A 13,749-nucleotide genomic window follows, 5' to 3' on the forward strand; every position below is an offset into this window, starting at 1 on the left:
AAGAAAACAACTGCGTAGGTCTTACAATTGTGTGGCCTACTTTGCAGTATGACCCTTTGAGGAAAAGCAGTATTTACCGTTAGCCATCAGTGAGTAGAGAGAGAGAGAGAGAGAGTTGGCATGCTTTTCTAGAAAGATAAGCTATTTCTGATGGCCAACTTACTTACCGAGGCATATCTTACTCCCGACCAATAGGTCGGTAAATGAATAAAGGGAATAAGTTTATAAAGAAATTGTGGTGCTGCGTCAATGGGGGTAACAAGTTAATTTGGGTTTATTAGCTAAGTAGAAATTGTGAATTGGCCACCGCAAAGAGTTAAAAAGCTGACGTTTCGAGCGTTACCCCGTCGTCATTCGCTCTGACGAAGGGCCAACGCTCGAAATGTCAGCTTTTTAACTCTTTGCGGTAGCCAATTTCAAATTTCAATTCAATTTATAAAACCAAACAGTTGTTAATTAGGTCATTGGGAAGCTTGGTAAAGTAAAATGAATAATTTATTTTCTCACAATGAATTGAATACCTGCTGGAAGAATGAATAAAGATAACATGACATCCAGGTCTTATTGGTCAAAAAAAAAAAAAAAACGAGGAAGTTGTTACCACAAGGAAAACAAATTGAATGAGATATTTTGCAATCATTTGCATACTTTTTGTGAAGTCGGTTTCAGAAAGCGATCTGTGATATGAAGAATTCGATTTTTATCTTTGTTCTGTTAGTTTGGTATTTCATGATACCTGCTTCTGTCTCATCGAAAGGTCAGTTTTACCATTACTCATTTCTGAGTGGGGAAAGTGAAGAGAAAACAGTCCTTCTTTATAATATTTACCGGTTCACACCCGTACCTGTTATTTGTTTAAATGGGTTTTTGTTATTTATTTCCGAAAAAAAATGAAACGCTTAAAGATCACTAAACACTTTTAAATTCCTTTAAACTCCTCAAGGTTAGTTTTACTTAAATCTATCATTAGCGGAAAAAAAATTATGGTAAAAATTAACTTTTAAACTGTTTATTTGTTGGGGAAAAAGCTGACTAAAACTGAACAAATATCATACTTTATTAGCGCAATAACCACAGAAGCGGATACAAACAAGAAGTGTGGAGTCAAAAAAGTAAAGTAAAAAGACTCCTTCATTGCGACAATACAAGAAATAAACAGATATATATAGAGAGGTGGATACATAAGTATGGGGGAAAGTTTCTATAGAAACTGTTTTGCTGCGTCGGTGGGGGTAACAAGGTAATTTGGTTTAGTTTCTCAACTATGTTCAAATTTTAAATTGGCCATCGTTAAGGGTTTCAAAGCTGACGCTTCGAGCGTTAGCCGAAGGGTTAACGATCGAAACGTCAGCTTTTTTAAAACTCTTTACGGTGGCCAATTTACATTATAACATAACCAAAATAAAGCGCGCGCTCTGATTGGTTAATTTAGCGTCCCTCATTTGCCCATGGGTGTACGCTGCTGACGTGAGCAAAGACTAGTTTTCCGCGCGCGCTTGTTTTTTTCTGGTCGCGTTAGATTTGTTAAATAAAAGAGAACTCTTTAGCTACAATGTATCAATGTTATGTTCTAAAACAAATGGTAAACACCACAGCGTACACTATTGAGTTATGGATGCACTCTGGAGGTTTGCTAAGCACTCAAGAAGCTAGAGTCGCTCTCGGCTATCGTCTCGAGTGACTCTTACGCTTCTTTCGTGCTTAGCAACCTCCCGCGTGCATCCATAACTCAATAGTGTACGCTGTGGTGTTTACCTTTTGTTAAATTTCAACTTAGTTGATAAAACCAAATTGCCATACTATAATCATAATATTATTGTTCCCATAATTATCAATTCTTATATGTTTATGTCTACTAACATTGTTTTCCTTTTCTTATATTTCTTCTAAATTGTTAAGAATTTTGCGATGAAGACCAATGCCGGCATTTTGAGTTTACACCTACAAAAGCACTAGACGGCAAGCGTCTCGTAAACCACGTGATTCGCATCGTTGAAGTCATGACAATGAATTTTTGTGAGATCATGTGTTACATGGAGCCTGACTGTGTCAGCATTAATCTTGATAAACGAGTGGGTAGGCAACGAGGGTACAAATGTGAGTTGAATAATGTTACTCACGAAGGACACAAAAGCGAGCTGAAGAAAGAAGAAAATTATTTTTATCGTGCAGCCGAGGTAGGTGTTGGATCATCAGCAAATACTTATTTTCAGCGACGAAGATCTACTTTCTCAGCCATAGGTGTTCAAATGATAGCTATAATTCTAATATTACTTCAGATATTTTTAACTCTAGCACTATCATTACGCCCCTCGTTTTCTATCTTATTTTCTTTGCCTGCTCTAAATTTAAAATTTGAAGATGATTGATTACCCATGCAACCTGCGACATCAATATTTCAACGTATGATACTAAGGTTGTTAATACATTTTCTCCTTTTGGCTTCAGAGCGCTTGTGTTGATAACCCTTGCGATAACAATGCAACTTGTCAAAGCGGTTTTACCGACAAAGGATATCGCTGTTTGTGCACCACTGGATTCAAAGGTCCAAACTGTAAAAAAGGTAAATCTTGCCATGTCAACCCGCGGTCGTAGACTTGTTTGGGCTCAGAGTTTTATACACAACTTCTAAAAGTATCTGTAAAAGTTTAGGTCCGATTTTCGCAAATTATAACAATCTTTCAACTGGCTTGAGCAGAGCCAATTCTGTCCAATGTGAATGCGTGCCGAAATCTCGATAGTGACCTTCAAGTTAATTTCTTGGTCCTGTTTGGTAGCTACGCTCGCCTAGTTCTCCTACAGGGAGCTGCAAGCTGACATGTTCAGCTTTGACAGAGTTGGAATGGCTTTTCAAGGCGCCACAACTACTTATCTTGAATACGCTCCTGCATGTTTGCAATTCAAAAGACGCCATGTTAATTTCTTGAAGAGAAGCGGGTACAGTCGCGCTGTGGCAATATACTATGGCAATCACCGTTCGGCATTTAATATCGAACTCATTGCTCTGCATGGTGATATTTCTTCAAACCTCGGCCCACTAGCGAGAAATGACACCACAGTTGGAAATTTTACGATCTCGAACTCGAACATCCCACCTTCCCGATAAAATCAGATGTGAGATCTTTTTCTCGCCATCTTGAAGAGGTAAAGACTCCGATGAAACTTAATGATTTTGATGTATTTGCAATGAGTGAAACCTGGTTAAATTTCACTCGGAGCGACTGCATGATTGCTTCGAAGAATTATCAGATCCACCACTGTGATCGGAGCGACTCAAAGAGAGGTGGTGGGGTTACCGCTTATGTTAACAATTCTCTCCTTTGTCGTCGAGTTCGATTGTTGGATTCATCCATTGAGCTCGAACATCTCTGCCTGGAAATGAAACAACATCGATCAGGCCCAAAGATTTTATTCATTGTTATTTACCGCCCACCAAACCGGCTCAAATCCTGATTTCTACAAATTTCTTGACCAATTAATCGGCATTTCTATGAGCAGGTATAACGAAGTTATTGCGGTTGGTGACTTTAACATCGACTTGCTAGCAGTAAATGGGTCTTGTAGGTTATTTATAATGTTCCGGGACGCAAGAATGAAACAGATCGTCTCTTCTTCAACTCCTACAAGGGTTGCTCGATGTTCGGCCGCGTTGCTAGATCATATTTATGTTTCGCATCCAGAGCGGATCATCGAAACCGTAGTCCCAATATATGGACTGAGTGATCACTATCCAGTCTGCTTGTACACAAGTTTCGCGACCTTGAATCCCCCAAACTGCATCATGATACCATCAAATATCGAAGCTTTAATAATTCTGACAAAAACAGTTTTATTTACGATCTAGATACCGCTCCATGGTCAGTGTTTGATGTTAACGACAAGTTGGAAACCTGGAAGCTGATTTTTAATAGTGTAATCAACCAGCACGCACCCATTGTCGAGAAAAGTGTAAAGCGGAAAAAGCTGCCACCTTGGATAAATAGCTGTATCACTGATTGTATCCGAACCAGAAATAAGATCAAGAAACGTGCGAAAACTAATGTCCTAGCGAACACCATGTATAAGAAGCTAAGGAATCAAGTTGTCAAAATGATCGCTAACGCAAAATCGGCCTACATGAGAAATGAAATCACTGAAAATATGGGCAACCCCGAAAACTCTGGAAAACACTTAAACATGCACTACCAACACATCCGATTCCTTTAACACCCTCTTTCATTGAAATGGATGGCTAAGAAATAACAGACCCACTTTCCATGGCTGATGCTTTTAACTATCGATCATTTCCGGGACTAACATACAGCGGGCTGCAAACGTGGCTTAGGTCACAGTCAACGAACAGGTACTTGCTAACATAGAGGCTAGCATTTCACACTTTATTAATGCTCGCATAGATGTCTCTACGCAGTTTGATATCCCCATCATGACCACTCAAGAAGTTGAAGAATATACAAAGCGCATAGGAGGAACAAAGCCACAGGCCTGGATGGGATAGGAATTAAAATTCTAAAACTAGCACTACCGGCGATATCTAATTGTTTGACCAACATCTACAATTCTCGCATCAGTAAAGCCATTTTTCCGGATAAATTGAAAACAGCAAGCTAACTCCTGTCTACAAGAAAGACTCACCTCATGACAGAAACAACTATGGGCCTATCTCAATCCTGCCAGTTATCTCTAAACCTCTTGAAAGAGATATTGCTTCATGCTACTTAAAATACCTATACGACAATAACCTTCTATACGGCAAACAGTCTGCCTATCGCCCACATCATTCATGCGAAACTGCCCTGTTGAACCTCACAGACAACTGGCTGAAGGCTATCGATAAAATTTTTTGGGTCGATATTCTTGAGTCTGAGCAAAGCCTTGGACTTAGTGAGTCACGACATTCTATTATCTAAAATCGCTAAATACCACGCTAGTGAACCAACCGTGAGATGGTTCAAATCGTATTTATGCGATCGAACTTAAACATGCGCTATTTCTGGATCACTATCTAACCCTCTCACGTTGCCACAAGGCGTTCGAGGAGGATCAATTTTGGGTCCCGTCCTCTTTTCTCTTTATATTAACGACTTACCTCTTTGCCTATCAAGTTCTGACCCCGAAATATATGCTGCTGATACAATGCTATGGACCTCCGATCACTCCATTGATCATATCCAACAGAATTTGCAAGTCAGCCTAAACAATGCTAGCAATTGGTTTAAGTTAAAAAAATGGTACCTAACACAAAGAAGACGAAACACCTACTCATAGCTACACGACAGATATTGAAATACGCTAACAACCCAACCTTAGATCTTTACTTAAATGGCAACAGACGAAGCCAAAGATGAAAAACTCTCAGGCGATAAGATCGACAAGCACATTAGCTGGCACAACCACATCGAATAATTAATTTGGAAGCTGAACTCTATAATTTATCTGCTAAAAAGAGCGAATGGCTACCTTGACCTCCACTGCAGAAAATTGTTATTGTATGCGCTTATTAAGCCTGTCTTTGAAAATTGCTGCTCGGTTTGGGGTAACGCCTCTAACGATCAACTGCTGAGATTACTTAGAGTGCAGAAACGTTGTAGTAGGTTAATTTTAGATGCTAGTTTCCACGATAACTCAGTTCAAATGTTCAAGAAACTACGGTGGATGCCAAATGATGATGTATTGCGCATGAAGAAATTGTGCATGATATTGAAAATTGTAAGCGGAGAGTGTCCTCATTATCCGCATTATTACAAGCTATAGAACTTATGTAAAAAACACCCATTCTTATAATACGCGAGTTTCTTTTCATGATCATCTGGCCGCTCCGAAATGTCGCTCCAACGGAGGCCTTAGAACATTTCATGCGAGTGCCACTTATGAAACCGTCTGGACGACAAATTTAAAATTATTAGAGATGAAAGCAACTTTAAGAATCAGGTAGTGAACAGTTTTTCACAAAGTAATTCAGATGGTGAACATTTTACTATCTCTAGAACGTTTTGAATATATTTGTGTGCATGCTGTTCTTGATAATCTAGTTTTTATAATTCTTTTTACTACAGCCCACAATGTAAACTACTGGGTTACCAGTAATTGTGTTAGCTATTAAAGTTCATTTATTTATTTATCTCTTGGTTAGAGAAATGCTCCAATATTGTAAGACTATCATGTCAGATCCCACGCAAGTGTCAATTTGTTTCTTTCCACTTTATTTTTACATTCGCAATGATGACGATCTAATTTGCAGATGTCGATGAGTGTGCTGCAAGAACACAAGAATGCAGTAAACATTCTGTTTGCAACAACACCGAAGGTTCTTACAACTGTTCGTGTAAATCGGGATATTCTGGAGATGGAAGGACATGCAAAGGTGAACTAGACCAAAACCTAATTATCTTGACGAACAAAGGAATAAAAATTAATGAAAAAAACATGTTCAACCCTACAAATGATGAAATTAGTCACGTACTTAGGGGTTTTCCTTGTTAAGTCAGTTGCCTTGAATTTTACAGGTATAAACGAGTGTGCCGACGGAACAGCCAACTGAATTTCTGAAGAAACTAAAGAAAAAACATATTCAACCCTATAAAGTAGTAACGCGCCTAAGGGTTTTCCTCACTAAATCAGTTGCTTTGAGTTAACAGATATAAATGAGTGTGCCATGAGAAAATCCAACTGTAGTGTTGATGCTCTGTGCAGCAATACCAAGGGATCGTATCGCTGCAAATGCAAACCAGGATTTACTGGAGATGGAAGGACTTGCAAAGGTAATTAAAACGCAGCTTAGTTTCAGAGTCTAATCTTAATCAATTAAATAGGGTCTGGTGACTAATGTCTAATTCTCATCAAATAAATACATCAAGTCGTACAATAGTCAATCCCCGTAACTGGCTTGATGGCCCTATTGGTTAGAGAGCTGCTGAAAAATTTGCAAGATTACCTGTCGGATTCCTCTTTGGGTTCAATTCGTTTTACACACTTTATTTTCACATCTGCAATGATGACGTTTAATGAGAGGAGAGTATTTTCATATTTCAATAGCCAGCGTGGGTCTCCATTCGTTGTTCATACTCTGCTTTTAAATCTGCGTTCATTTCTAAAGTTAACTGCAGTGATGAGATTCTTGTTAATGAAGAGCTCTTTCAGATATGAACGAGTGTGCTTCAGGAACACAAAACTGCAGTGCTGATGCAGTGTGCAACAATACCAAGGGATCGTACAACTGTACATGCAAACCAGGATACTACGGAGATGGAAATATCTGCCGTTCGGGTAATATTTTTCCTGCGGTATTTCTTAGTTTCTTGAAATGCCTCTGTTTAGACATCAGTTTTGAGACGTTCTTTTGTGTAAACTGGTAAACAATAAACAAACAAACCAACAAAAACAAAACAAAACAATAACAAAAAAAGAAAAACAAAAAATATGGAAAAATTCGATAAAAGCCTTGCTAGGAACTATTGAGAAAATAAATGAAAAAGACACTCGAAGGGTTTATAAACGCTACCCTGCGTAAATAGCGGCCTTCTGGTGTACATTTGAAACTTCAAGTGGTGTGAGAACGAACGGCGAAGCTATCAGTGGTTTGGACGCATCTTAAATTCTCGGCTCCGTTGCTTCCAGTTTCATCGTGCGCATTAGACACCCACCGACAGCACGAAAACACGAGGAACCAAGTCGCAATAGCTTTGATCTGCTTTGCATGGTGAGTATCTGGAATATTCGCAAAGCTTACTTAAGTGAAACCAATACAACTGTGGGTTACTTCTGACCCTCAATTGGAATCGCTCCATGGATAATATCAAAGCTATCACAGATGAATGATCTTGATAACTTTCGTACTAAGGGACTATTCTTCCCTATAATCGGCAACCAGTCACACTTTTTAACTTGGATTTGAATGTTATATATTTCTCTTCCACATATAAACGTTTCCCTAAAAAAAAAATGCTTTTACATCACCCCGTTCTTTTTTCCTCTTAAAGACTATTTTGCCGTTGATATACCTTTTTTTTTCCAGCTTTGACATGTAAGGAAATTTTCGACCGCAATGTGTAAGTCAATAATTAATTAATTAATTTAAAGACAAAAACAAAGCCGAAGAGAACTATAGAGGAAAAACATGAAAATAATAGGACTAATAATTCGAAAAGGAAGAAGGACAAGGAAAGCTCTGAAAATGAGGATACTGAGAATGATAATCTTTACAATAGAATAATCTTCCACACTTGAATCTTGTTTGAGAGGAATTAAAAGTACTTTGTATCATTTACTGAATATGTAGAAGCCATGGCCTTCATCAAATTTCAGCTGTATCTCTCCTAATAAAGAGATACTTTATTCAATAGAACCAAAAAGAGTGGCGAGGTCACCCTGCTCCTAGACTCAAAGCCAATTTCTGTTTTCTGTCACCTGGGAGACTTTGGATGCGGAGATGGGGGATGGACGCCGGTCATGAAGATCAATGGTAATAAGGTATGAATTTATTTGCTAAGAAATTTATTGTGGATAAAGGTCAATGCAAAGATGCGAGAAAGGGGATGGGCAAAATGGCAGCTGTTTTCCTGAAAAAGGTCAAGCTTTGCTTGCTTGTCTTCACTGAATAGGAGCCTGAAACAGGCTATTACTGTTATTTCATTAATTAAGAATTAACAAAAAATTAATCATTTGCTATAAATTTCAGAGTACCTTCCATTACGATTCCCAATTTTGGAGGAACAGAAGTTCTTACAACCTTCTAGGAGGGAAGACTGGCTTTGACTTTCAAGAGACAAAGTTACCAACCTACTGGGACACATCCTTCTCCAACATCTGTCTCGGCATGAAGATCGGCAATCAGCTCAGATTCATTGTCATCAAGAAGCATGCGGACTCTCTCCACTCACTCATCGCTGATGGAGAATACCGCGCCACCTTACTTGGTCGTAAAAATTGGGAGATATTGATTGGCTCACAGGCATCGTTGCAGCCCCACTGCAACAAGGAAGGATTCAATGCAGTGGGAGACCAACTTCGTCAATCCAAAGCAAGAATCGGCATCACTGCTAACCAGCAGAATGACTGCTCTTCTTGTGACTCCAGGATTGGTTTTGGCACAGGAGGTCTGCATGATGACTCCAATACTTGTGGAAACGAGGCAACACACCAGCCTGATAATGGAGAAAAGCACATCAAAGCCATGGGGTACATCCTGGTTCAGTGACGGGGGACACAGCTAGATTCCTAACTCTTAAGTTCAAAAACACGAAGAAGGGCAATGTATTGTTAAGGCTTACCAGTTAATTAAACTATAGATTTCCATAATCAAATAGTTAATCTTCAGTTGAGTAATAGTAAATTTTTTGTATTGGTAATACTCCAAGAGAATAAAATCATAGTGCAACAGTAAACATCAGACAATATGAAATTTCAAAAGCACCGGGATAGGAATGACATTTTTAAGGAAAATTCTTGTCGAAAAGAGGTTTATGAAGGTTTTGCCTCATTGCAAGTTCCCTCCATACCACCTTTTCCAGATTGAAGGGTAAATACGTTAAGCTTAATCACTATACTGTTTTGAAACCGATTTTTTTTGTCAACGTAACTATTTCATTAACCTTTGTCAGTGGCATGGAGGCAGTCGCGAGAAACAAATGATCTTGCACAAGATGATTTGAACATGGAAAGCTACTGGTACGCTTATAACATAGCTCTGCAAAAGCGCGCGCTCTGATTGGCCTATATTCTCGATCCATTTGCCCGTGGGTTGTACGCTGACGTCAGTTTCTTTTGCTTGAGGTGAGTAATAAATAGCAGCAGTTTTAGAGAGCGTGTTTCAGCGATTTAGCGATAATAAAATTCTGTACAAGCGTTCATTGTAAAGTTTTTCCGGCGTGGGAAGCTGTTTAAATACTTCCGGCAAACTGTACTTGTGAGTTATACAAAATGTCTTTCCTATAATCCTCAGTCGTCTGTTCTTTTACTATACTAAATAACAGAGATCAATTCTTTTGAGCCATTCACGCGTTCAATCTCAGCCTGGTGCTCAGAGAAAACACCGCTCGAAGACATGACGATTGGTCAGCTGGACCACAACCTAAGGCGATTTTATGCCGAAGCACGAACTCAGAAAGGGGAGTTATATAGTAAATCCACCTTGCTTGAATTTAGACACGGAATTGAAAGGTATCTCAACTCGTCTCCCTACAACAAAGGGCTCCAACTAGCAAGTGAGCCGAGATTTTTGCGGTTAAACCAAATATTAGACGCGCAACTTGTCAATTTAAAACGAAGCGGAAAGGAAAACGTAACTCACAAACCTGCAATTGAAGAAGAGCATTTCAAACAGCTATAAACTAGTGGTGTTTTTTCGCTTTCCTCCTCGCTCTCGCCTTTGAGAAATGTCTGGTTTCATATAGTTCTTTTCTTTTTCCGGAGAGGCCGTGGGGGACAGAGAGATCTAACAACCAAAAGCTTCAATTTTGGCGTCGATGCAGCCGGGCGAAAATTCGCAGCCATTGCCCATGATAAAGCTTCGTAGAATCATCCCGGTAAAAGGGAGCTAGAATGTACGAAACTGTAGACCAATACGACAGCTACAAGGCTCTAAAGCTCTACCTTGAAAAGATAAACCCGAAATGCAATGCGTTTTTCCGGTAACCGAAGGCAAATTTCAGCCCTGAAGAAGACGTGTAGTTCGAGCAACGGCCATTAGGCGTCTAAACGTTGGCAAAAATGATGAAAAAAATCAGCAAAGCGGTTGGGCTGTTCAATAAAACACACCATCAGAGCGATGGCCATAACTCTGTTGTCCAATGTTGGAGTCCCAAATCGACATATCATGTCTACTGATTTCTGGCCATCGAAACGAGCAGTCTCTTGCTCACTACAACGGCTGAAAAATTGGTGTTCGACAAAACCTACAAAAAGATTGGCAGAGCCAGGTCCCTTTTTGGCACCCATGGTTACGCCATAGGTTTGTTTCCAAAAGGTTTCCCCGAATGAAAAAAAAATCGAGTGTGAGCACTGGTGCAGTTGAGTGAAGTAGTGTTTCAGATTTAGGTTCCTTAAAAGTGTGTAGATTAAAAAAAAAAAAAAAAAATTGAGGGCCAGAACACCTTTGCAACTAGGAATGACAGTATAGAGAGATGCAATGTCCATAGTGAAAAGAAGCTTGTCTTGTGCAAGGAAATTAACGTCGCGAAAAATTTGAGCCAACACGCTCGATAGTTTAGAGCATAAGCTCACTTGCAGCACTTCCTGTTTTCTAGTTTAACAATCTCGATCCTAACTCATGACGAAATATATTAAGAATCCGTTAACGGAAACGTGAGATAAATTTGTGAAACCGTTGTGGAAACACGATGGTTAACATGTGTTTCCGCTGCCGGTTTGGTAACGTTTACTCGTGTTTCCGTTGCTGCCGTAACAACGGATCTGAACCACGTTTTTTACATGTTTTCGGCAGGTTTCTGTTGAAGGAAACAAATGTTTCCGCATATGTAACTTCATGTTTACATGTGCGGAAACACGAGGTAACGCTCCGGAAACACGAATTATTTATATTTCCTTAAGACCGAAACGCTCACGGAAATACAAGGTTACGTTTCGGAAACACGTTTTCCTCTTCTTTCCGTTGACGTAACAAGGCAGAATGTCGACGGAAATACGAGGTTACTTGTAGGAAACATATTTTCGTTATGTTTCTGCTGATGTATTCAGACTTAGAGGGGACGGAAGTACGAGGTTTTGTTTCAGAAACACTTTATTTTTCTTGTTTCAGCATGCGCAGTAGTGGTTTTTTTCTCTCCCTTTTTCATACCAGACTCTTACCGTTCGTCTGCGAAATCTGTGCTTCACTATGTAAAATCACACAGATACAAGAGCTATATTTTCTTTACAGCCACTGTCAATTTTTATTTTTCATTTCTTTCATCGATCGACCGGTGACGCTCAATTGATTTTTGTTATTTAAAGACCCATTTTCAACCGAGATGCCTTGCGCGCCCAGATCATTTTTCATATATGAAAAGTACGCTATTTTCCTCGAAGTTGCGGAATCACTTTGATGTCTTCTTCCATCTTATTAATTAGGGCTTTCAAAGTTCCATCTTGAATCATGTGCGAACAACAAACTGTCGTAGTATCCATATCAGCAAATAGTTTTTAATTCTTACTTGTATGACGGTGAAAAACGTCATTTGAAAAGTTCATGCCGCCGAAGAAGCGGTCTAGAGGAAGGCCGGGTCTGCCCGGCTCGGCAAAGGTTATTCGACTTCGAGAGTCTGAGTATGATTTATGGAGGGCAACAATGCCCAGCGATGGGTTTCGGTTACACTACAGACAGTGCTTTTGCAGAAATGTTATTGCATTGTTCCTACGATGGAACTAGAGACTCTGGGGAGATTTTTTCGAGGTGAAAATAATTATTTGACTGATTTTTACTTGAGATCCTGAGATATGTATGTAAGCGATCTCATTTGTACAAGTCATTATTCTATAATTGAAATGCGTAAAGTAAATCAGTTTTGGCCAATATTGGTTATTTGTTTATATTTTATTTAGTGTTGAAGCCGAACAATTTCCTTGAACATCAAGTAAGCTTTGTGCAAGTGTTATACACAGACTCGATTTATGATTTTTCAGTCTCAAATATTTAGCTGCAAATTTGTTTACTGTGTTCTTCACCAAATATTTGTTTTTCTTTTTAATAGTGTATGTGAATGACTATCAGAGTTCGCCATTTAACAATAACGCGATTCCAAAATAAAAACAAAGGACTGCAAAGGATCTCGGATGAAAATGGGCCTTTAAGTGACAGCTTGTTCATCTGGCAAGTTAGCAAAGAAAATTTTAACTGCTGGCCTGACCGAAAAATCTACTTGCTTTGTTAAGTCCTGTAATTTTCAGCATCCTCTCGAAAGTGAAGATTGTCTTCACCATTATTTGACACTAATTTTCCTGCTTACTTGCCCTCGAGGCAACAATGTCTCCAGTTTTACTTGCTGAGTGTATTATTTGGCTGCCCAAAAAAAACCACCAGCTCACTTTGCGTGATGTTTCATTGAATTTTCAAAACTTGTACTTGTTTTTCATTCTCCTTCTATGTTCCCATAACTAAAATTTCAAAAAAGGGTTCAGGGGATTTTGCTGCAGCTGTTAGATTTTACTCTTGTCCCAGCAGCTCGAGTGTTATCCTTAACCACTTGCCCAAACGGGTAGCCTGTGCAGCTTACACACTTGCACAAGGTAAAATTTAACTTGCCCCAGGCAAGTGGGCAAGAGTTAGTGTTGAACACTGTTTCACTTTATTCATTTAGTTCCTATGTCAAACCAGTTTAAAATTATTTCATACTCACAGGATAAAAAAATACAATTGTTTTCAACTGCTTTTTCTTTACATTTTATTTTTGTTTTCTACACATTTCATTGGTGTTCTTTTGGGTTAGAAACTAACCTTTTTCTTACCTTTTTCCTTTCTCAACCTCACAGATGACTGCAGTCGATCTGACTCTCACAATGGTGGTCAATAGGTACGGTTTACTTGATTACGTGCACAGTGTATATGTGTCATTTCTGTATCTTAACCATGGAGTGAGCCAGTATATCATGGGAGGCTCAATCCCTTTTTGATTTACATGTATGGTACACAATTCCAGCGGATTGAACCCTTGTCAAACAAACAGGGCCTTGAAGTGAGGAAATTCAACCCACATTGGGCATGTAGAAAAATAATTTTTTCATATGTCTGCCTGTTTGGGGAGTTTTCCTGCAAAGTTG

General features: G+C 39.1%; 1 protein-coding gene and 1 pseudogene across 1 annotated transcript; both read left to right on the forward strand.

Moving 5' to 3' along the window:
• The first annotated feature begins 665 nt into the window (after nt 1-665).
• LOC148729050 (uncharacterized) lies at nt 666-9,725 on the forward strand. The gene is made up of 9 exons (XM_088725515.1): nt 666-757; nt 1,900-2,177; nt 2,449-2,563; nt 6,239-6,361; nt 6,636-6,758; nt 7,138-7,263; nt 8,012-8,045; nt 8,340-8,466; nt 8,675-9,725. The coding sequence occupies exons 1-9, from the start codon at nt 685-687 to the stop codon at nt 9,191-9,193; spliced, it is 1,518 nt and encodes a 505-aa protein (XP_088581641.1). The 5' UTR covers nt 666-684; the 3' UTR covers nt 9,194-9,725.
• Nucleotides 9,726-10,039: 314 nt separating this feature from the next.
• On the forward strand, nt 10,040-10,821 carry LOC148729051 (uncharacterized; annotated as a pseudogene).
• Nucleotides 10,822-13,749: the final 2,928 nt, after the last annotated feature.

This window comes from Stylophora pistillata, chromosome 6 (assembly GCF_964205215.1).
Source record: "Stylophora pistillata chromosome 6, jaStyPist1.2, whole genome shotgun sequence".
In the NCBI taxonomy this organism is placed as follows: Eukaryota; Metazoa; Cnidaria; class Anthozoa; order Scleractinia; family Pocilloporidae; genus Stylophora; species Stylophora pistillata.

What these genes read in the sequence shown, in the direction of transcription:
- LOC148729050 (XM_088725515.1), top strand. Translation starts at nt 685, where the DNA reads ATGAAGAATTCGATTTTTATCTTTGTTCTGTTAGTTTGGTATTTCATG. An exon ending in TGCTTCTGTCTCATCGAAAG is followed by an intron (nt 758 to 1,899) that starts GTCAGTTTTACC and finishes TAAATTGTTAAG; the next exon opens with AATTTTGCGATGAAGACCAA. An exon ending in GAAATTTTCGACCGCAATGT is followed by an intron (nt 8,046 to 8,339) that starts GTAAGTCAATAA and finishes TTTATTCAATAG; the next exon opens with AACCAAAAAGAGTGGCGAGG.